Source organism: Canis lupus, chromosome 32 (assembly GCF_003254725.2).
Source record: "Canis lupus dingo isolate Sandy chromosome 32, ASM325472v2, whole genome shotgun sequence".
Classification (NCBI taxonomy): domain Eukaryota; kingdom Metazoa; phylum Chordata; class Mammalia; order Carnivora; family Canidae; genus Canis; species Canis lupus.
In genome coordinates, this window is record NC_064274.1 from 38732555 (window position 1) to 38758189 (window position 25635).

Below are 25635 nucleotides of genomic sequence, written 5' to 3' on the forward strand. Positions count from 1 at the left end.
GAACAGATGTTTTTTTTCATTTCCTTTTGTCAATTCTCAAGCCAGAGCTACTCTAGAGTAGTAGGATGGGTTGCCCTTATGCTTTATGGTTCCCTCCCACTGCTGCCCTCCCTCCAAGGGGAGTCTGACCAGGCAATGATCAGAAGGAAGGGTGTGCAGAGTGGGAAACCCAGAAGCAATATGTAAAACGATGGTTAGAGAATAGAAAACCACACCCAGAGCCATCCAGAATTGCCTGCCAAGTGATTTGTTTTGCTCTTTTATGCTTTAAATTGTTTTTCCTCTCTAGAGAATTCTCAAAGACCCTATGCAATGATATGGATTTCATTTTTTAAGAATAGAATGAAAATTCTCAGTCTGTCATTTCAGATATTATTGAATGTACCTAAAGGAGCTTTTGCTGTTCTTTTCATCCGTCATAAATGCAATGTTCACAAGAATCACAGGGACTTCCCTCCATTAAGGAAAAAGAAGCTTCTATGACAGCAATACAACCAAACCAAGATAACCAGGAGTTAATCCACAATTAAGAATTGAGAGTATGTTAAAAAAAATGCATTTTGAATGCTGTAATGGATCATCATGAACAACAGGCTCTTCAGATTCCTTAGAGCTGCGTTCGTGTGTGAAGCTATTCAAAGTCTAAAAAGTTATCATCTACATCATTTTGTCTAAATTAATGCACTTTATTAAAACATATATAAGTATTTAGCTTTTTTCCTTTTTACTGCTAACCAACTATTTTTTTAGATTTTATTTATTTATTCATGAGAAACAGAGAGAGAGAAAGAGGCAGAGACACAGGCAGAGGGAGAAGCAGGCTCCATGCAGGGAGCCCAAAGTGGGAGTCGACCAGCTCTCCAGGATCACACCCTGGGCTGAAGGCAGCACTAAACCGCTGAGCCACCAGGGCTGCCCCTTCCCAACTTTTACAAAGATGTCAACATTAATTTAAAACAGGAAGTGGTATTGGGGGATTTTGTTCTCAGTGATGCGCTTTGTGACTCTATAGTCTAAGACTGGGAATATATAGTTGCAGAAAGAAATTTTTTTTTTTTTAAGAAATTGGTTGTTTAGATTTCCAGATTATTTGAAAAAGACTTATAGCTTCACAGGTTTATTAAAAGGATAAAAAAAAATTCATGTAAGAAAGAATGCTTTAAGGTTTCTAGAAGAGATTACTGTCACCATTACCATCCATTACTATACTTCAAGGTCTGCTACAGATCCTGTCTTCTTTTTCTTTTTTAAAAATCCTTCCATTACTGGAAACACTAAACAATTTTGCTAATCCAAACATTTTTTTTCAGAGAACTTGTGCTAATAACTATTTTAGAAGAAGTGCAATCTGCTTATCAATAACCTTAAGAACAGTGATGGAAAAAAACTGAGAAACAGCAAAGTGCAGGCAATTTCATCAGTGAAGACTAGAGGAGTTTAAATGTGATTATCTCATTTTCTTTATGATGCAGAGAAAACTGGGCACAGGGCAAGGGTGTTAAATACATATCTATACCTGGATTCAGAGACATAACTGGATTTCAGAGGATTCTCACAAAATAGAGGCTTCTTAGTAGTTAGGAACTAGAATTCAAGATTGAAATATGAAAAATAAATGTATGGGAAAAATTCCAAACCATTTTGGTTTCATACCTAAGTGAGTAAATAAGTAAGTAAATAATAAATAATCACACTTTTTCAGGACAGCTCTGTTTGTTAGGTAAAAAGAAGTAGAAACAAAAATTTACATTTCTCTCCCTCACTAGATGATAGCTGCTGAATGAAGAGATGTTATCAATGCCTGGGAAACAGTACCTGGTAATTATTTAATAAACATGTGAGGGAATATAGCATGTGATTTTCACTTTTAAGGATTTTGAAGCTTAAGAAAGAACAACCATTACTTTGAAACTTAGAGTTACAATTTTGAACCTAATCAATCCCATCTTAGATTTTCCCTGACACTTACCAATTAGTGGAACTTCTTCCTTGCCAGAACTTGCCCACAGCTGGTAGTCTTTCTCAGAGCCCTTGGAAACAAAAAGAACTAGGTGTCATAACAAATCTTTCACAGTACTTGAAGAACACATTTCCTTAGCATGTCTGTGTTTCCAAAAAGAAAGAATTGGGGCCAGGATAAATGTTATTTGGTCCATGGAGGTAGCTATAGTACTTGTTAACTAGTTCCCCTCACAGCTTCCAATAGACTGTCCCAGATTTTTGTCATTTTTGATAAAGACCAGGAAACCACAGTACAGCTAGCCCCCCACTTTGTGGGTGGCCCATGGCATAAGAAATGAGATTTGTACCCCTTTACTAAGGAGGAAAAGTCTCATCTCAGAGTCCTCTCTTCTGCTGTCTCTAGACTCCTTGGATAGCATTGGCTTTTGTCTCCAAATGTCCCTGCCCAGACATGCATATTGTCCAGAGAGCCGTATACTCTGCTATGACTAATCCTGAGCAAAGTAACTTGAGAGGCATCAATAGCTCAGCAGCCCTGAGCAAAAGGAGACAAATGCCCAAGAGACCTTGAGGAGATAGTGGACTGAAGTCAGCCACTGGCTTTGGTGCAGGCTAGCCCCACTTTAGGGAGAGAAAGGATGAGGAGTCTAGACATGTCAGATGCAGAAAACGATTACTCCCAGCAGAATTATTGCCCAGTAATACTGGAAATCCCACTTGAAACAAACAATTCTAAATTATAAAGATTGCTGAACTATTTTAAAGAGTCTTCCAGGAGACTAAAGCAAAAAATGTTTGAAATGGAATTATTGGTAATAGTTACCATGCTTGCCTTGACTGTTGATTAAAAATCAACATACCTATCATAGGTATGGATGGGCACAGACACAGATACACACAGACACAGACACACACACACACACACACACACACACAGCTAAATCTGCTCAAGATTGTGTTGCAAATAAGTAAGAGCTAATAAGGTAGGGTAGGGTTTGGAAATGCTATGCTGGAATCCATTAAATCAGGTATACATAAAGCCAAATAACCCCAGTTCCTCATTAAAATAGAAATTCTTTGCCTAGTGACATTGATCACTTTAAGCAAAGAAAATCACAAACATGAAATAATATGAGTTATATCACTAATCGGTCTCCCCAGCTTCATCCCTTAAACCACTCACTCTTTTCCAGGATTTAATTCTTACTTAGGGTTTATATATCATACAGGTTAGAAAAGTATGTAGAGATGTGCTTTAGTAATATAAATTCAATTTTATTTTGGATGTATTATTAAATGTTTTTTGTACAGAAATCATTGATTTCTTCTGCCAAATTCTAGTTGCTCTGAAATTTTAAAGGGCTTTATTATACCATTGGGTCAGATAGAACTTACAAACAATCTTATGATTATGTCATGTCACATTTACAGAGGATTTTAGATAAGAATCCGTACTTTCCAAGTGCTCCCTTTGGTTCTCTCCATCTATCACTGTCCCTTTTTTTCCCTTATAAAACCTCATCCTCAAATATATTTCTCTTTCATAAAAAGATATCAGCAACTCACACCAGCACCATCAAAGCATAAAGGAGAACAGTTAAAACCAAAACACGATGAAAGTGCTATGTACAAATGCCCCAGATCCATGGTCTTATTCAGAACTTGTCTTTGTCTTTACCAGTTCATAAAGGATATGAGCTGCCTCATCCTCAGGATCTGAATCAAAAGGAGGTAGCTTGTAGCCATGTAGTCTTTATGTCAAAATGTACAACAGAACATGTAATTTAGGATTCATTAAACAGATTGAGTCCTTCCTTATGTGATAACTAGGGCCAATAGGGATGGGAACGTTTCAGAATTGAAGACACAGAAAGAAGAGTCCGATAGAGGAGGAAATATTTAGAAATTTAGAAACATCTTATTTTCTGTGTTTAAAATATATACAATAAACTGCATGTTGTTATTTGTACTCTAAAATTATAGCCTAATTTTAAGCTATGACTTTGAATTTGCTGAAAATTTAAAATGGGAATATAAGAATAGCACTCATGTATAAGCTAATACTATAGCTTTGCTGCCTTATAATTTCTAAATTTGGAAGGACAAATATGATTATGTTATCTATAATAATCAGCTGTCTTATGATGGGAGGTGCACAACACACACATACACACACAAACACAAATCTCAAAAGCCAAAGTTGGTTCTTAAGCTAAAAACAGTTTGTAGGCAACTTATGGCTATTCTCAGCATTGGTAGTAACATGTTGATAGTGTCATTTGCTGTGTCTGAATTTGTCACTGTTACAGTTACAGAGTGTAAAAAATAAATAAGAAAAATTGCTACAAATTTTTTTAAATTTAAAGCATGTGACTGAATAATTGTTGTCAAATTATTACCCATACTCCAAAGGTGAAGATTGTTTTCAGGTAAGGACAAAGTAAAGCACGTGTAGAACATGAACCCTTAATTATATTTTCATTTTTTTATATAACATGAAGCTAGTAGGAAACATGTCAGTAAAACATATATTTCCCTCCAAGAATTTGTGGCATACAAAATACAGCAGCTGAAGCGAGGAAGAGAAAAACTGAGAATTCCAAGAGGGCACATGGGGTGACCCTCAGCTCCATAAGGCTATTTCCAAAATGGAGGGAGGGGGGTAGTATTAAAGGAAGGCACTAGATACTTTCTGTGTTACTGAGTTGTGTTTTTATATTATGGCTTAGTTCCTTTGTAATTACATAGTTTCAGTAAAATCAGAGTAAGAACTGGCTATGAAACACTTTTTAAAAACTACTATTTAGTCTGTATTTTCTTTGTGTCAGGCATCATGGTTAACTAAGACTTCCATTGTTGAAATCTGTTAAGACAAATAAAACCAATGAGTCTAGGAAATGAGACTGGAAATGTTAGAAGTTTATGTTCCATTCACAACTCTGCCAGCGAGTAGATACTTACAATAGCTCTCTATCAGACCATACATTGAGAAACTGCTCCATACAACTAGGAAAAGTTTACAGAAAATTTTCTGAAAGGGGTTAATAGGAATCTGAGATGGATCTATGAAACTATCTGAATTACAAAAGTCATTTTAAAATAAGAGAATATGTAACCAGAACATTTACTATGCATACAGTTTTTATAACATTTTTAGGCAATGGGGCCTGTGTCCTTGGGAAACAGTGCATAAAGAAGATCCAAACAGCACAAGTGGACACCCACAGGCCTTGAAAATATTAAAAACAAAGTTAAAAGAAACTCTTTCATAATTCATTCCTTGTCCTTTCATTGTATTTTTCTTCTTATGAATTGAATGCAATTCCTTGATATCATAGATGGTCCAAAAGTAATACAATAGTCATTCAAATAGTAATTCAAGGGATGTATGTATATTTTCCTGCATGTTGTAGGTTCTCCCAACAGACAAATTCCATTAGATAGAACTGTCTCTAAACAAATAACTTCAGAAAAATAAACTATTTTTTGAAATAATTCAAAAGAAAAAGAAAAGTTAGTTTTTGTTCATGAGTCAAACTGTTACTTAATATATGAAGAACCAGGAAAATGTGGTCAACTTTCAAGAGCTGAAGCCACACCTGAGATGATCTAGATGCTTAGACTATTAGCCAAAAACAGCTATTACAATAATGCTCAATGATACAAATGAAAATATGTATGATAGTTATGTGATAACTAGGGCCAATAGGGATGGGAACGTTTCAGAATTGAAGACACAATAAACAAAAATAGAGGCATCTTAGTATAGAAATAAGAAGTATTTATGACTTTTCCTTTTTTGAGAGGAAAAATATTTAAAAATAGAAATTTTTATCTGAAAAATATTTTTTAAAAATTTATTGACTAGGCTACATTGCATAATGGAGATGATGAAAAGAAGTCAGTGATTTGAAAATAGATACTAGAAATTATCCAGTCTGAAGAAGAAAAGGGGGAAAAGATTGAAAAAATTAACAGAGCCTCAGGGATCTCTGAACAATGTGAAAGTGTCTGATATACAAAGAATGGAACTGTCAGGAGGAGAGAAAGAGAAATAATGAGGAAGAAAATATTTGATGTAATAATGATTAAAATTTCCCAAATTTGGTGAAGACATAAATTTATAAATTTAAGAAATTCAGAATATGTCAAATAGGACAGATTCAAAGAAATCCATGCTTAGGTACTTCATAGCCACACTGCTAAAAACCCAAAATAAAGAGAAAACTTGAAAGCAGCTAGAGAAAAAATGACAAATCACCTACTGAGGATTAATGTTTAATCACAGACTACTCATCAGAAAGCATCAAGACCAAAAGACTGGAACATCTCTAAAGGACTAAAAGGAAAAAATTTGCAAACAAAATTCTACATCCCCAAAAATATCCTTCAAGAGTCAGTGTGAAATAAAGCTGTATTCAGATAAAAGAAATTAAGTAAATCTGTTTGCACCAGTTCTGCACAAGAAATCATCTGCACAAGAATCATCTCTCTACGATGAAGTGAAACAGTGCAGTGGGAAACTTGGATCTTTAAGAATGGGTGAAGAACATCAGAAATGTTTATTTCATACAAACTATACCTCAATAAAGTTGATTTTTAAAAATTTCAAGGTAATTTTCCAAGGAAAGTTCTGAATGTAAACCACTGCCACAACTGATATCAAAGGCAGAGACAATGTGCTCTGCTGCTAGAGAATTCTGTCTCCTTCATGCAGTGCATCTAGCCAGCACTTAGATCAAAATATTTGCATGGCTTTTGCTTTAGCCAGGAATACCTTTTTTTTCCCCCACCTTCAAATACTGTTTTGTGTGATCTAGAGCTACTTCAAACTATAACAACAACTACAAAAAATACCACTTAAAGATACCCAAAGTATCTTGTTCATCATTGTAAATGTCTTGGCTACTGTATTACAATTTCAGAAATCGAATTTTACACACAAAACTGGGCCAATTGATTTTTTTCTCTCCACGGTATAAAGAAAATGAAATAGAAATATGCTGATCCCTTAAAAGTGTCATCCCTCTTAGTTCAATTCAATCCTGATATTCCTTGGAACAAAAGACTTTTCAAAACTCCTCTGCATTTGACATAACTACTCAATGAAACACTTGATCCTTAAGTGGATCCTGTACTAGAAAGGAGACATTATTGAGGCCAACTGACAAAATGAGAATGGGAATGGCAGAGTAAAGTATTATTCCAAGGTTAAATTCACTAAAGGTGATAACTGTAGAATATCTTTATTCTTAAGAAATGCTCAGGTTTAAGGAAAAAGGGCCATAGTATATGTATGACCCTCAAACGTAAGTATACACATACATGTAATAGACACAGAGAAAGAAAATAAATCATAAAGCAAATGGAATAAAGTGTTACCAATAGTGAATCTAGATAAAGAGTATATGGGGTGTTTTTTGTATTACTTTTATATTTACAACTTTTCTCTGAGTTTATAGTTATACCAAATAAAATATCATGGAGGGGATAAAGAACTGTGGAGACAATCCAGACCATTGGTGGCCATTGGAAAAAAATGGCTGATTCTAAATCACTGTATTACAAGCCACTACAAGCAATTAGAAGGATCCAGAGAAATGTTATAGACATTTAACATCCAATACTCTTTCCTTGCTTAAGCCTGTAGTATGTATTCCTCTTGCTTCATATTACCTAGGACACAGTTTTTAGGTCTACAAAGAAGTACATGTAGAGGGGGAAAATACATTTTTCTGCATGGTACTTTTCTAAATATTGTCTCTCTTTTCCTATCTTTTGCTCTCTCCTTGCTCCCTCCCCAACTCATTGCTTCCTCCCTCTCTGTCTCTCCACCTCTATCTCCATGTTTCATTCAGTCAGAATTAGGAACTCGGAATTTAATTGTTGGTCTTAAAAATACTTACACAGGCACTGTTCTTGTCGTCTGTGAAGATTTTGAGGTGAATGCTTTTTGGCTGCTCCTTCTCTTTGGCTAGCATGATGTACCTAATCGAATTCGATAGTAACCCAAAATAGAGTAGGATAAATTACCTTACTTTTAAATCGATTTATGTTGCTCATATTTTCAACATACTTTGTTATTTTTAAATGCATATAAATAAGCTCAGCAAAACCAAATTTTGGGTTGGAAGGAAACATGCAAAAATATTTCAGGAAAATAAACTGTGACTCGGAAAACAATAGATCACTCTGGTCATCTGAGATTTGACCAGCAGATCCAGTCACCAAAGCTTTCCTGCCTACACCGGAGGGCATACTAGCACCTTCAAATGTAGGAATGAGAAGCTGCTTTGAGCATTACTCAGTAGAGTAAGCTGCACTTACGGAAATTTAATATGTTTTGAGAATAATGTTAGCTATAATCGTGAGTTGGAGAGTGGGGGAAGATGAGAGTGATAACCAGAATTTCATAAAAAATAAGCAATATATGCATGTAAAGGAGAGCAGGTTATTTGTAGTAATGGCCAGGGTACAATTATATGAGAAATCATTGGAGGATAGTGTAGCAATTTCTACTAAGGGGAGGGAACATAGTTTGGGGGCACTGCTTTGAAGAGATCTACATTTTTTCCATCATGGGTTAAAGACTTATAATAGTACACCGACAAAATACCTTTGAAGGTAAGAACGCCATTTTTCCTTTTGTTCTGAAGAACTGCAATTTAAAAAATGAGAAGAAAAAAATTGAGGAACGTACAATACTCCTACTAACATATTAAGATCACCATTCCAGATTAAAAATATCAGGAGCCCGTTGTTAAGGGATGTGGATGTATAAATTGTACTCCCCTTAGAGTTGGGCTTTTGATGGACTCCACTCTTTTGTGAGTGGTATTAAAGCAATGGGAAGTTGATTTCAAATCTGAAAGCTTAATTGTGACTATGTGATGCAAGCTATGTGATCACGGGCACGTTGTTAACCACTTTGATATTTAGTTTCCAGAACTGGAAAAGGGTTAATTATAGCTCAGTGTTCCTGCAGCTGCAAGGGCTACTCGGATATAAAGAATATTACCATTCAAATTAAATCATATTTAAGAAATTTAGCATTTTGATAGAACTGTCTTGGCTCAGAAACAAGAATATCTTTTTAGGAAAAAAACACCTGTAATATTTTTATTTCTTTATACATATGGCAGATTGTAATATGTTAAATTAGTTCCTAAAAACCGTATTCTTCATCACTGTGATCTTCTGAGAAAGATCGATCCCCTGATGCAAAATTACTAAAGATCAGTATTTTCTCTGCTAAAATTTTCACAGCATTTAATATCCAAAGTCGCGAATGTTTTAAGGCTCATTCACACGTGGACTTATCACTCACCAGCATTTTTTTTTTTTTGTGGTAAATTACACATAAAAGAAAATTGACCATTAGTGACCTTTAGTACATTCAGTTTTGTGCAATCATCGTGACTGAACATTTTTATCACCCCAAAGCAAACATGTGTCTATTAAGCAGTCACTCTCCCTTCCCTCCTGTCCCTAGCTCCTGTACCACCACGTTTTGTATATTTGTTGATAAACACTTGGTTTGTTTCTTCTTTCTTTCTTTTCTTTCTTTCTTTCTTTCTTTCTTTCTTTCTTTCTTTCTTTCTTTTTTTTCTTTTCTTTCTTTCTTTCTTTTTTTCTTTCTTTCTTTCTTTCTTTCTTTTGCTATTGTCAACAATGCTGCTACAAACATTTGTGTATCAATTTTTGCATGGACATATGTTTTCCTTTCTCTTGGATATGTGTCTGGAGGTCAGATGTAATTCTGTTTCACTTATTGAGGAGCCATCAAACTGTCCACCGTGGCTGTCACATTCTATATTTCTACCAGCAACACTGCTCCCCACCCCCTCCATCACCATTTCAGGACCTGTCGCGTCAAGAAAGTAGAATGCCCATTTAGTGTTCCAACCTGTCTAGGTGCATAGACACAGCTTCTAGTTACTCATGCCAATCTGCAGAACAGTAATAATAATCAGTAACAAAAGCATTAGGTGCCAGGTGTTGTTATAAATGCCTTGTATGTATTTATACAGCTTTTTAACTAATATAACATGTATAAACTTGGCTTCCACATTTTCCTCCTATTAGGGGAAAAAAACTGTCTTGGAAACTCCCCTACCAAAGACTTTATATATTCCCATTTGAAACTATTTCCTTCCATTTGCGACCTGGAGAAGACATAAGCAATGGGAACTGATGATCTTTATGGAAAAGAAGACCTGCAGAGAGGATATAAATACATGTTTCTTCCCAATAAGCTTTGAAATTTTTTCACAAAGTCAACAGCTGCATTATAGGATTAATAAATTAACAACTTGTAAACATTTTTGTTGTCTTACCTTGATGATGACCTGTGAGATTTTGGTGGAGTGGGGTGAGGAGAAGAAAGCAGTGTGTTAAGTGCAACTGTGTAAAACAGGAATGAGGCTTGGGGTGTGGATGTTTCAAACAGAGATGCAAGTGTGGCATGATCCCTGTAAACTCAGAGGTGTCTGCTCAGGATATCCAGGGTAGAGATCCACATTCCCCATCCTCATGTCAGCCTAAGAATGTGTCTTACACAACTAAACTCTACTCAATGGAATCATATTTTTGTTTTAGATCGTCACCAACTAAGATAATCTGTACACAGCAATTCAGGCAACCTAGTATCCAATGACATGATCAATTTATTTATATAATTACATACTGTTGTTAAGGGAATTAACTTGGGAGTGTGAAAGCAATTTTTCAAATTTAATTGGACCCTTTAATAGTACTTGCTCAAGAAATCTATTCCGGTGATTTAAAAATGCAGATACTCCCTGGGAATCAGAGGGCAGGATCTTGGAGAGGAGACTTTGAACCTCACTCTGTTGATTCTCCTTCCACATAACTAGAACTCCTAACTCCTCAAGTGGTTACTAGAGCCCATTTGAAAAACCACTGATCAAAACTGAAGGAAATTACTCCAGTAGTTCCCACTATATATTATCTACTTGTTTCCATGTGATTATAAGCACCTTCTTTGGCAGAGTACAAGGCAAAACAAGTGTCATGGGAGGTCAAAAAGCGAGTCACCAGCTTGGTAGACAATAGATTACAATGTTATCCTTTTCAAGCCATGTAGATACAGGACACCAAGGCATCGGTCTTACCTGAAGGTGGCCACAAAGTTCACCATGGGCCAGCCCAACACAAAGGACCTCCCAGAATGGTTGCTGGCATCTCCCACTGTATCCATGCAGTTGGCAATCCACATGGTGTTCAGTGGTATTTTCTTTTTTATCTTAAAGTTTTTTTTATACCTAGAAAGATCCCAAACAAGACCTCTCTTAGTTCGTTTCAAAAATGTTATGGGAGCAGCTGTGCTCATTAGAGACCAGTTCTCACTGCTCCAGGGAAAATCATGCCTCCCGCATCTCTATTACCCTCTGTGCACACACAGCAAATGGTTAGATGGGCCTTTGCAATGTGTGTGTTGAGCATACTCTGGGTTGGAAACCTGAAAACACTTACTCTAATGGCAGCAAATAGCCGTATTTTTGAATGGTGAGTGTTGAGTAACCACTGTATATTTTAAGCTTTGTAAGAAAACCATTAATTCATTTGCTATTGCTGGATTTGTTACTTATTACACATAATTTTTATGGCTATTATTACAGTTAATTATTCATTTATGACTTGCATACTTCAAAAAGTGTTTGAAGGGCTGAACAAAGGTACCTGATACATGACTTATAAATATAGTTATACAACTTTTTTCTTAAGAGAGACAAACCAGGGACACCTGGGTGGTTCAGTCAGTTAAGCATCCAACTCTTGGTTTTGGCTTAGGCCATGATCTCAGGCTCTTGAGATCATGCCCCTGTGTAGGGCTCCCCACTCAATGAGGAGTCTGCTTCCTCTCTCCCTCTGCCCCTGCCCCCACTCATGCTTGCTCTCTCTCTCTCTCTAAAATAAATGAATCTTTTAAAGAGTGAGAGGGAGAGAGATGAAGTCAAAACAAAAAAAAATAAGCTTTTTAAATCAGAAAGATTTAAAAGGTACTTTCAACCTTAATTTAAAAAAATATTTTCTAGCCTTTAAAGCATAGGTTATTTTCAATTTCCCTTCTTAAAATTTTGTCCATATCATTTTCCCTTAGATTCTGGCTAAAACGAAAAAACTGCTAGCCTACAGACTGAGCCCGACTGAAAAATCATCCATCCATCCATCCATCCATCCATCAATCAATTCCAGATCAGTGGTCCGGAGGTCTTATATGTAAGTCATGGATACTTCCCATTTCTCTGAGGAGTCAGAAGGGGTGAAACGGCTTTTTGATAATTTCTGCCTAATCTTCTTTGACCTCAAAGATGAAAACAACCATTGATTTATTTTGGTTGATTAATTAATTGATTAATTTGATTAATTCACAACTTTGACTCGCAGGTGGGCTTGAGATTTAAATAGTTACAAGTCCTATAAGGGATGCCTGGGGAACTTGGATCTTCCACTCTGGAACTCCTTAATATTCAGAAACACATGTGGAAAACACTGAACTAAACTGAGATGAAAGACACCTCATGTGCAAAAATCCCTATGACTCCACTGATTCATGGAACAATTAGAGCTAAAACTCTTCGATGGGATTTATGAAATAAAAATAATCTTTTAGGAAGCCCACTTGAAGTATAATCTAGATTCAAAGCTTAGGACAGAATGAATATAAATATGATGGATACCAACATCTTTCCACATTTTTTTATTTCAACATTACATCCAAGTGCCTGTATCTGTGTACTTGAAGATTTTTATGAAGCATAATCAATTAACAGATAAAATCATTTTTCTAGATAGTAATTCCAAAGGCATTGTCACATCAAAAATATATGGCCAAGGGGAATGATAGATATCTGTTTGATTTTACAGATTTTTTTCTTTCTAATATAGGTATCTGTGTATATACAGACACCTAAGATCCTGTGTGGAAACTTCCAAATACATTGACCTGGAAAAAGCCATCCAATAACCTTAGTTCAATAAAGCACCAGGATTAGTTGAACCAAGGAATTATCCTAGAGCCCAGAGTGTGGTTTCTACTCTCCTATAACATTTTGAACACTTATCATATGCCAAGCTCTGTTCTAAATATTTTAAAAATATAAATATAAAAAATTTAATCCTCAAGCAACTACACTAGATGGTCTCTATTAGCTCGATTTTACAAATAACAAAACTCACAGAAAGGTTAAATAAATTGTCAAATGCAGGAGACGGGGTTTGAACCCAGACAGCCTAACTCATAAGCCCATGTTTGTTACCACTTGGCAATGAAGTAACCTTTCCATCTTTCCTACCCTCAGCCTCATTTCTGTCCCCAGAGCCATCAGGCTTTCTCATGGGATTTATCTTGGGAGTGAGAAGGTAAATCTCAAGGCATTATATTAATAAAGCCAGTTGCTAGCTTGGAAATCTTTAAAATGTGTTACAACAAAGCTTTATACTTCAATAGATTCTTCTAAGGTCTTATTGTGTTTACTCTCAATCACTGACCCAATTGGATTATCTCAGCAGAAATTAGAAAGTGTTAATCTACTGTAAACTGACTCAAGAAGGAAGAGGAGGAAAACTGCAGTTTTTATTTCTAAACTATAGTCCTTTACTATAGTTGTATTAACATGATGGATGTCCTTCTTGCTTTCCACTACCTTAACCTTTATACCAGAAAGTAAGCCCCAGTGAACTGTGGAGATTTGCAGGATTCTAGGGAGATTTCCTCTGTTCTAAGATAGAGGCATTCTCTTACAAATGTTGGGAGCAGGGGTCATAGTCTATTCTTTTTTTAAAAAAAAATTATTTATTTGTTTATGATAGACACAGAGAGAGTGAGAGAGAGAGAGGCAGAGACACAGGCAGAGGGAGAAGTAGGCCCCCAGCAGGGAGCCTGACGTGGGACTCGATCCTGGGTCTCCAGGATCACACCCTGGGCTAAAGGTGGTGCTAAACCCCTGAGCCACCCGGGCTACCCTGCTCCATCTTTCCTTTTTACTAAACTGCTAAGGTAGAGACCTGATACCATCCATCAGGACTATTGCCTCCCCTAACTACTCTCCCTGCTTCCACTCTTGCTTACCCATCCGTCTATTATCTACCAACTGTCAGAAAAATTTGCTAGAAATATAAATCAGATTTGGTCAGTCCCCTAGTTAAAACTCCTTCAGCAAAATATTTCCACATTTTTTACCATGGCCTGTGAAGACCCTGTGTGACTAGACCCCTGAGCACAGTACCATATCTGATAGCATGGCCCATGCTCCAGGCTCTAGTCAGAGCTCGGCCAAGTAATAGCTAAACTCTTGTGTTCAGAAACTTTCTGAGGTTATCATATCTGATAGCATGACCCATGCTCTAGCTTCCCTGAGCCCCTCTCTCTGAGGGGTCAGATTGTACCCACTTAGGCCTGTGCCTCGATGGCTCAGGCACATTGTCTGGGAATGTGGCTGCTTCTCCTCTCATAGATTTGGTTTTAATGCTCCACTTCAGAGAGGCCCTCCTAGACTATTTCTCTCTAACACGTTCCCACCCTCTCGGCACAGCCCCCTATCCACCTTCTATCAGCAGCACTAATCATTATCATTCCCCCTCTTATTTTTATCATTTGTAAGTCCCAGGCAGGAGAGACACTGGCCTGTCACATTGTCAATTGTATTCGCTGCAGGGACATGACACGAAACAAGACCTCCAGAAGTACTCGTGGAATGAAGGATTCAACCATTGGCAAACACAAAAGGAAAAAAAAATGTAATGTTTTCTTATAGTAAGGGTTAATGGGAAGGCAATTTTCTTGAGAATCACAAGGGTACGAAACATGCTACACCTACTTGGTATTAGACATCAGCAACAAATCGCTGTACAAGAAAAGCTGCTGCTTCTGCCTCCTCCAGCCTCTCTTGAGCTCAACAGGGCCATGGATGAGCAAGGTACGAGTGGCACCCTCAGATGATGTAGTGCTTTCGCTGTCGGTGTCCACCTCCACAGATGAGCTCTTCCTGCAACACATCAAACACAGAGCAGCTAGTTACTGGTCAATCTTTTTTTTTTTATTTTTATTTATTTATGATAGTCACACACAGAGAGAGAGAGAGAGGCAGAGACATAGGCAGAGGGAGAAGCAGGCTCCATGCACCGGGAGCCCGATGTGGGATTCGATCCCAGGTCTCCAGGTTCACGCCCTGAGCCAAAGACAGGTGCTAAACTGCTGCGCCACCCAGGGATCCCCTAGTTACTAGTCAAATACACAACATAGTTTAATGCCAAGTGTCAAGGTTCACACAACACTAAAATTCAGTCTCAACCCCCAAAACAGAGCTCCAGAGCTCAGAATCAGGGATCCCTGAGTTACAGAAAGCTATAGAAAGAGGTGAGGTCACTTGGGGAACTGATGCAGAGGGAGGACAGTTTCAAGGACAAAGCCTTTGGGCATGCCAACACTTAGAGGTGTGGTGGAGAAAGCAGCAAAGCTAATCATGAGCCATTAGGTAGGCAAGAGCCAAGAAGCCAAAGGTAGAGCAGATTACAAGAAGGTGAATGAACAACAACAAACAGGACAACTTGTGGCCTAATATAAAATAAACAACATGTGAAGAATCAATTACAATTTGCTTTTATGTTAAGATAAAAATGAAGATAACTGAAGATCCTGGAAATTGACCCCCATCTTATCTAATTCAATATTCAAAATTGGGGTAAAAATTCTCAAAGATCAGCAAAAATACTGGAAACCTCAGAAAGTTTCTGAACACAAGAGTTTAGCCATTAGTTGGCTGAGGTCTGACAGGACTTCCTGGTCAAAATAGGTAAAACAACTCAATTGAACAGAATGTAAAAATTCTTTCATAACTAGGACAGGTATTTTCATAGACCCGCTGAAAATTCTGTCTCATGGAGAGAGAGAGTTGGCTCTCTCGTGGAGCCAAGAAAGTGTCTCCACCTCCCCCAAGGATGTATAAAGCCTGCTCCCTTCTGCTCAGCAGCACTGAATCTTATGAACAGGAGCAGCTTTTCAGGAAGCTGGTGCTGGAGTTACTAATTAGTTTCTATGTATTAGAGGAAACAAAACAACAGTTCCTGTTATTGCCGGTCTGTTTGGATGGTCAGAAATAGTGGATCAGAAGACTACCTCATGCGCTGAAGCCTTGAATGTCCACCTGTAAGCTCAGCGTGCTTTCTGATTGACGGGAACATGCTTTTGTCTTCAATTCAAGGGACGGGAAATCGAGTGAGTCTACAGCACTTGGCAGAGTACTGTCAAATGCTTGAAGCCTGAAGATTCCACAGTGGTCCCTGGTCACTGCAATTATGATGTCACAGATTCAGAGCTCATGTCATAACTGCCAAACTGACATACTGGTTTCCCTATCTTGGCCTCCAAGTTTTGATTTTTTAAAAGTAATCTTTTTGAGATAACTGTAGATACATTTGCAGCTATAAGAAATAACACAGAGAGATGACATCAGTTTTTTACAGTCTTCCAGAGACACTTCCATCACCACAAGGGTCCTTCCTATTACCCGTTTACAACCACACAAATTTCTTTCCCCCTCCACCACTTCTTTAATCCCTGGCAATCATAAATCTGTTCTCCACGTGTATAATGTTACCATTTCAAGAATGTTATACAGATGGGATCATATACTTTATGACATTCGGGGATTTGCTTTTTTCCATTTGATGTAACTGGAGATTCATCTGGATGGCTGCAAGTATTCACAGTTCATTTCTTGGTTTCCCTTAGTAGTACATCATGATATGGATGTATCACAGTTTGCTTAACTTCCTGTTGAAGGAGTTCGAAGTGTCTGCAGGTTTTGGCTGTCACTAATAAAGCTACTATAAACATCTGTGTACAGGTTTCTGTGTCAGCATGAAGTCTTCACTTCTCTGGGCTAAATGCCCAGGACGGGAAGAGCCAGGTCATATGGTAGCTGCTAGGTTTTGTTTTTTAAGAAACTGTCCAACTGTTTTCCAAAATGGCTGTGCCGTTTCACATTCTCCCCAGTACTGTATGAGTCATTCAGTTTCCCCTCATCCACAGGAGCATTTGGTGTTGTCATTTTTTATTTTAGCTATTCTGATAGCTGTGTAGTGTGATATCTCACTGTGGATTTCACTTGCATTTCCCAAATGGTTAGTGATACTAACCATTGATTTGCCACCTGGACATCTCCTTCAGTGTCAAAGCACCTACAGGAGCCTGTTAAAAACATGTTACATGAAGACAGTGTTCCCTTTCCACTAGGAAACTGACGATTTTACGGATGATGAGCCTCCTGCGCATACAGGTTGGACTCTGAATCCAAGCAGCCGTGACGTAACATGAAGGATTCAAATCCAGCTGACTCAGGAGGTCACGCAGCTTTCTGTGAGGGCCCCTCCCCCACTCTTCCCATATGTGCAGTGTCTTTCTTTGACAACCCTGGAGGACTGAAATTTGATCCTACAGACAAAGTTTGTGGTTTCCCTTACAGGCTCCTGTAACAGGCATGTGAAAACCTATCTTTTATTCCCCACTAGACTCTATGGACCTCAAGGAAAGAGTCTATGTCTGATTTACCATTAAATTCTCACAAACATTGGCACATCAGAGGAATAAAAAAATTCTGTATTGAACAAGTGAATGAAATGGTTTTCTGGGGGATGGACAGGGAAAAAGGCATGACATAAAATAGCCTTTCTCTTATTTACTTCATTCATTCAACAGATAGTGTTTGAACCTGTACTAGGAGAAAGGCACTTGATAGGTCTGGGCAACAGGGAGCCAGGCCCAACTCTCACAAAACCAGGATTTAAATAAGGGGAGGTGGAGACAGAAATTAAACAGAGAATGCCATCAATACTGCCTAACACAGCCTCTGGAACATACTGCAGAGGAAAATTAAAGAGTGAGATGAGAAATTTAGAGAGGGACTTGACACCTGATTTCAATTATGGAGAGGAAGGCTTCTTTGACGAGCTCATTTGAAATGACCTTTATTTTTTATTTTTTATTTTTTTGAAATGACCTTTAAAGAATAACTTGGGATTACTTAGAAGAGAGAAAGAGGAAGGAAGGGGGAAGGGAGGGAAGATACATTTGTCAGTTGAAGGGACAGAATGTAACTAACTGATGTTTCAGAAACATGGAAGATTTTGCTGGATTGGAGACACAGGCAGAAGGTATGGGGGGCGGAAATCAGCCTGTAAATTAGGTAGAGGCGAGGGCACAAGTCCTGGTAGTCCACCCACTTTAGGCTTTTTTAAGGCTTCTTATCTTAAAACCAAACTAGCACAAAAAAATGGCATGTAGATAGTAGCCTCCAGAGTTCTCACCACTTTTATTTATTTTTAAAAAATATTTTATTTATTTGAGAGAGAGAGAGACAGTGCATGGCACAAGAGGTGGGGGGAGGGGCAGAGAGAGAGAGAGAGAGAGAGAGAGAGAGGAAGAAGCACAAATGGTGCTGAGTGTGGAGTCTGACCTGGGGCTCTGTCTCATGACCCTGAGATCATAACCCTGAGCTGAAATCAAGAGTCGGGAACTCAACCAAGTAAGCCACCAGGCGCCACTTCTCACCACTTTTAAAGGACAAGTGCTAGTGTGGCCATGCTTGACTGTATTTAGAACCATGGAGGCTCATTGGGCAACACCTTCTGTCCTCCCATCAAGCACCTGTCAAAATCTATTTCAGGTAAAAAGTAATCTATTTCAGGTAAAAAAATATAGGCAGACTTATCTCTGCACCTTCCCCAAACTCAGATTATGTCCCATTCTCTGCATCTCCCTTTAGAGAGGTTAGAGATTTAGAGGCCAGGGAAACCTCTCCTTTTAGAATCTAGTCCTGTTGATCAATTCTGATATGCATCAGACTCACTTGGGAGGTTTTTCAGGCACTCATTCTGAAACTGCCTCCCCCAGAGGTTCTGATTCATCAGATCTGGAAAAAGTTCTTTGAGTGATTCTTACATGTAACCAGGATTGTGAGTCACTGGTTTTCAGGAATTAATTGAGAAAGATACAGTGTTTGATAGTATCTTCTCCTTGTAGTAATAGTAAAGCAAAGGAGAGAAAAGTTTGAGAAAGATAAAGGGAGCTTTGTTTTACCATGTCACAGTTACCTTTGCAGTAATAGCTAAAGCTTAATTTCTTCCATAATACCATTTTTATTTTAATTTGATGAATGAACTCTAAATAGAATAATAGTGATAGGGTCTGTTTTCTTTTCTTTTTTAAAGATTTTATTTATGTATTTATTCATGAGAGACACAGAATGAGAGAGAGAGAGAGGCAGAGACACAGGCAGAGGGAGAAGCAGGCTCCATGCAGGGAGCCCGACGTGGGACTCCATCCCGGGTCTCCAGGATCATGCCCTGGGCTGACGGCAGCGCTAAACCGCTGAGCCACCCGGGCTGCCCTAGGGTCTGTTTTCATCTATTTCACCAAACACATGTTTTCAGCCTAAATATCAAATAGAAGAGATACTGTAAGGTGATCTTTATGCCCATAATACCATATTATTATACCATTTTTGTCAATACCATACTGTTTTGATTATTACAGCTTTGTAATGTATCTTGAAATCTGGGACTGTGATACCTCCAGTTTTTTTTCTTTTTCAGATTGCTTTGGCTATTTGGGGTCTTTTGTGGTTCCATACATGCTTATGAATTGTTTTAGTTGTGGGAAAAATATTATTGGCTCTTTGCTAGGGATTCCATCAAATCTGTAGATTATTTTGAGTATGGGACATTTTATTAATACTTGTTCTCTCATCAATAAGCATGGAATATTTTTCCATTTGTGTTGTCTTCAATTTTTTTCACCAATGTTTTATAGTTTTTCAGTGTATATATATATGTCTTTCACTTATTTCTAGGTATCTTATTATTTTTGGTGCAATTGTTAATGGGAATGTTAATTTCTCTTTTTGCTCTTCATTATTAGTGTATAGAAATGCAGTGGATTTCTGTATATTGGTTTGTATCCTGTGACTTTCCTGAACTCATTTATCAGTTCTAGTCAATTTTTGGTAGAATCCTGAGGGTTTTCTACGTATAGTATCATGGCACCTGCAAATAGTAAAAGTTTTACCTCTTCTTTACCCATTTGGATGCCATTTATTTCTTTTCTTGTCTGATTGCTGGGGCTAGGACTTTCAGTACTATGCTGAATAAAAGTAGTGAGAGTGGAAATCCTTGTTTTGTTCTTGATCTTGGGGAAAAGCTCTCACTTTTTAACCATTGAGTACGATATTAGCTGTAGTTTTTTCATATGTGGTTTTCATTCTGTTGAGGTATATTCCCTCTAAACCTACTTTGTTGAGTTTGTATCATGAATGGATGTTGTGATTTTAAATGCTTTTCTGCATCTATTAAAATGATCATGCATTTTTACCCTTCTCTTGTTGATGGGATATATGATGTTAATTGATTTGTGGATATTGAATCACATTTGCATACTAAGAATAAATCCCACTTGATCATGGTAAATGACTTTTTTAATGTATTGTTGGATTTGGTTGGCTAATACTTTGTTGAGGCTTTTTGCATGTACATTAATCAAAGATATTGGCTTGTAATTCTCTCTTTCTCTCTCTCTCTCTGTAGTCTCTTTATCTGGTTTTGGTATCAGGGTAATGCTGGCCTCATGGAATACACAGAAGCTTTCCTTCTTCTGTTTTTTGAAGTAGTTTGAGAAGAGTAGGTGTTAATTCTTCTTTATATGTTTGGTAAAAAAATTTTTTTAAAGATTTTATTTATTTATCCATGACAGAGAGAGACAGAGGCAGAGACACAGGCAGAAGGAGAAGCAGGCTCCACGGAAGGAGCACAATGTAGGCCTTGATCCCAGGACTCTGGGATCAAGACCTGAGCTGAAGGCAGACGCTCAATTGCTGAGCCACCCAGGCATCCCCTCTCTTTTTTATGAGTCTGGCTAAAGGTTTATCAATTTGGTTGATCTTTTTAAAGAATCAGCTCCTGGTTTTATTGATCTGTTCTCTTGTTTTTTGTTTTTAATTTCTATTTCATTTATTTCTGCTCTAATCTTTATTATTTTATTTCTTCTGCTGGTTTGGGGTTTTATTTGTTCTTTTTCCAGCTTCTGTAGTGTAAGGTTAGGTTGTTTATTTGATATTTTTCTTGCTTCTTGAGGTAGGGCTGGATTGCTCTAAAGTTCCCTCTTAGAACAGATTTTGCTGGATTCTAAAGTTTTTGGACCATTGTGTTTTCATTTTCATTGGTCTCCAAGTATTTTTAAACTTCTTTGATTTCTTCTCTTAAAATTTTAAATCTTTGATTACATGTGCACATTGGAAAACATTATGTAATGGCAAGAGCATGAGGTCTGGAATCAAATTACATAGTTTTAATCCTTCCTCATAATTTACTACCTACATGACATTGGGTAAACTAGTTACACTTCTGAAGCCTCACTGTTGTCATTTATAAAATCAGGAGGTGATATAAGCACCTGCTTCATAGGGTTGTTCTGAGAAATAAATGAGATCATACCGCAGAAATCTTAGTATGATATCTAACAGAGTAATCCTTCAAATGATTTAGTTATACTTATAGGAGACAATGAGACTTTTTATTCAGAAATAGTAACAATATCATGGGTATTCTCTATGACCAAAGATAGGGAGAGATTGTAGTAATGCCAATTGAGTAACTACAAATTGCCAAGTTCTTTGCCAGGCAGTTTATGGACATCATCCCATTTCCTTGCAGCAGGTTTGTGAAGTAAGAATCATTATTTCCACTTTATAGTTGGAGAAACTGAAGTTTAGTAAAGTAAGGCACTGAAAACCACCTACCTAATAATTCATAGAGTCAAGTTTGTCTAATTTCAAAGTCCTATAATTTTTCCTTGCCTAAACAATGTTTCCCTCCTGGAAGAGGAAAGAATATATATTTTAAGCCACATCCCATTTAGGCTGGCTCCCAAATTATTTAACTGACACATAAGTGAGTCTTTTCATCAACTGTCAGTGTTCACATATGGTGCCCATGTCCCACTCAGTCTCTTCTCCTGGGAATGGCTGGTTGTGGAACCCAGAGCCACTACTGGTACCATGAACTGACTGTCAGACAGGAAATTTGCATCAGCTCTCAATGTGGATAGGAGACTCCTGGGACTTTACAGAATGAGATCTTAGGCTTTAGACAGGCTGGGAGTAAGAGTCAGGACTTTGAAAGTCTAATGATTCCCCGCCTAATGTCCAGCGGTTCACATCTCTTTGATATATACCAGGCTATGAATTTGTGGCTAAACATTTCCACTGCCTTCTAAGCTTGATACCCATCCTGGATCAGTATTATGAGTAATTTCTCTCCTGATTCTGGCACTCTGGATTTTCTACTACCACTAATTGATCTCTATAAAGAGGAAAAAAAGGATGCCCAGGCCTTGGCAGTTGAGTGTTCACTCCACTACCCTTTGCTGCTGTCTACTGACCATATCTGGAAATTACATTTAACCTTCCAGGTCCTTGTCCCAAAGCAGATAGAGATACTGCAGTGAGTGAAACCAGGCACACAAAATTTGAGATGCATCAAAAAACTAAGTAAATAAGATATGATATTTTAATTTAACATTTTTAGAAGTCAATTTTCAAAAAACACATGATGAACAAAATACCAAAATGTACCCTAAAACAGTACTACTAGCTTATATGTACAAAGACCCTGCCATCCATCTTTTCATTAAAGAAAGAGGTCTAATACCACAGTGGAAAATCATGATACCAGTGCTGATGAACCCTTTTCATCACTCGCATATATGGGAAAAAGACCCAGAAAATTTAGAATAAACCAAAAAAAAAAAAAAAAAAAGAGAGAGAGAGAGAGAGAGAGAGATGGTGCAAGTGGAACAGATATTATGACTTCTGAGGAAAACAAGTAAGAGAACGGAAAAAAAAAATTAAGAAAACAAAACCAACTAACATCTTCAGAGTCAAGAAGCCAAAAAAGAGGTGGCTATGAAATAAGAACAAAGGCAGATAAATATTTCTTGTATACTAATGGTATCATCGACCAAATTGAATTTAATAAAAAGTCTTGAAGATTGAGTTCAAGGAATCCCATTTGACCTTGACACTTGGAACATTCATTTCAGTTTTAATGACCTAAGGTTACCCTTTTTTTCTCAATAAATAGAATTATTTAGTCCTTCAGTAAGGAGTAATTTAATCATTGGAATAACAGAAATGCCATTTTAATTTGTAGAATCAACATACAAACAAAGCTTGGAAGACAACAACTGTAAAAGAGAATCTGACTAATATTAACACTGATAATATGAAACAATGGAAGTCTGAATATTAAAGCAGCAGAGAGATATGGAAGATAATGTCACAGAATTTTCTCACCTATTTATTTATATAGCAAGAAATCAATTATATACTGTCTAAAATTGATGTAACAAAATAGAGTTTAAGTATACTCTTTAAAATGATAATCACCAGAAATATCAAAGCAATGTAACTGGAAAAACGTAGACATGGATGGATCAAAGAAATAAGTTTCTCATCTTCCAATAGACACTATCTAAAGTTGATAAACAAGATAAAAGAAGAAATCAAGTATTAACATATATTTCAGAGGTACTGTGATAACCACCAGGAGAACAGAAAATACTTAAGAATAGGGAGCTGGAAATGAGCCGGGGAACAAGTTCAGGCTGAGAATTTACTTTTCACTTGGTATCACTCTGTACTGCTTGATTTTTAAAACAGGTGTATGTAGTAATTTTAAGTATAAAAGAAGAAAAAAAACTCGATTTTTTGCAGCTGCAGCTCTTGGCACCACTCCCTTTCCAGCTGCAATCTCTCTCCTTACACCAGTAGTCCGATTCTACGGAGACAGGAAGGAGTAAAAGAGACTAGAAAAGTTTCTGCCCTGAATTTAAGTTTTTTGGAATCTTTTTGGTTTGTGCTCGGGTTCTATCTTTTCAATGGTGCAACTCTTTGGAATACTAACTTTTGACTACTTTAATCTGTGATATCTAGAATCTCCTTAACGTTTTGCTAAACTTTGTTATCCTTCTTTTACTCCTTGACAAAAGACTAATCCTGACTCATTGCCTCTTACTGTGATCACAGTATTTTATTTTCTTAGATTCTTGATTCTGGCCAACTACTGCTTGGCCTGGCCCAACTCAACCTGCCTAGGTAGGAATGAAACGTCTATGGAAGAGAGATGACAATTACCATTTTCAGAATAAATAAAAAGTCATATACTAGTAAGTTAAACATAGTACTAAGGGAGTAGGGTGATGTTCATTATCCCATTCCTCATGTGTTTATAAAGGAGAGTGACTGTTCCAGTTCACTGTTCTGGAGAGAACAGACTTGGAAGAATTTGGGAGTAGAAGTTTTCTCTAGACTTGTGGTCTCACCATCTTGTACCAAAGTAGCCAAAACATGAGACACAAGACACAAAGAAATGGAGAAACCAGAATATCTACCTACATTTTTGAAGAAGGCAATAATGTCTCAAATGTCACTCTCTGAGAGAAAATAGGTAATATATATATGGGAAACCACGCACACATCACCAAAACAAAACAATAACAGCAAAAGCAAAGGAATACCTATATTAAACATGTGGAAGCACAACTATTGATGAGCACTTTCTGCTCAGTCATACAGATTCACAGGCCGTGGATTCAGTGCGGGTGCAGCTGGCTGGCTTGCCACCGGACTGAGACCAGGTCCTCGCTGTCTCCAGCATAGGTGCTACTAAGTTATCTGCTGTGCTCTTTGGCCGATAGCAGTGTCAGATGACATTAGTCACTTAATTGGGGTACCACAGTTTTGTGACAACTTCTATAGTGGATATGCAGTTTCTTTTTTGACTGCTGACCCCTTGGAGACTAGAACTAATTAGAGATTTGAACCAACTTTGAGGAGGCTGAAGAAGCTATACTCTTTCCTGTGCCAGGACACAGCTTTAGCTATAGGAACCTTGGCTCAGAGTAAAAGCCTCTGGCTGACACTGAGCCAATTGTATAAAATGGAGAGTGAGAGCATTTGGACTTTAATTTCTATGAGCTTTTATTTGCAAGGGGATTTAGTTTGTGGGGAAGTTGAGCAACAAAAATGAGTTTCATATTGTTAAAATTTGGGACATTTTAATGTTGATACAGTTCTCTGTATTCATTTCATAAAGTCTGGTGAGCTATTTTGGACAACATGACTGGGCATAATTAGTGATAAGAAATAGAATTAGAGAGTGAACTTTCAGCTTAGTACTATCTGACTCATGGTGCTAGTCTTTTATGGGCAAAAAGCAAAATGCCCTTCAAGCAGTCCCAGAAGGACTCTGTGTAGGGAGAAGCAGACTTGGGGACTGTGTGAGCACAGCAGCACTGTGAGCATGCACCACTCAGCTGAGAGGGACAGTTGCCTGGTCCCCCTCTGATGCCTGAGTACAAAGGGTTATGACATTGTTTCTCAGCCTTCCATCATGTGTACACCGCCTTCATGACTTTTCTACAAATACTGACATGTTTTTAAGTATTCAGCATGGACTTTACAATCTTTGCTCAGGTAATAATATGCATTAAAACATGTTAGGAAAAAAAAAACAGGTATTTTTCTGACTACAGATGAAAATACATACATAATTACTAAAACTGAAAAAAAAATGCCTGTGAGTATGCTACTTAAAACA

General features: G+C 37.4%; 1 protein-coding gene across 13 annotated transcripts in view; it reads right to left on the minus strand.

The window, feature by feature from the left end:
- Nucleotides 1–25635, minus strand: part of LOC112671728 (rho GTPase-activating protein 20-like) — an 84566-nt gene that overhangs the window by 47373 nt on the left and 11558 nt on the right. For 10 of the 13 annotated variants that reach the window (XM_049104899.1, XM_049104898.1, XM_049104896.1 and 7 more), the window contains 5 exons: nt 14805–14972; nt 11097–11246; nt 8579–8620; nt 7869–7950; nt 1970–2030 (listed from right to left, as the gene is read on the minus strand). In XM_049104899.1, coding sequence (XP_048960856.1) covers nt 1970–2030; nt 7869–7950; nt 8579–8620; nt 11097–11246; nt 14805–14972 — 503 coding nt within the window. Of the gene's footprint in view, nt 1–1969; nt 2031–7868; nt 7951–8578; nt 8621–11096; nt 11247–14804; nt 14973–16102; nt 20774–23423; nt 25627–25635 lie in introns of those variants that run through there. The other 3 variants (XM_049104908.1, XM_049104902.1, XM_049104903.1) reach the window with 3 other exon arrangements.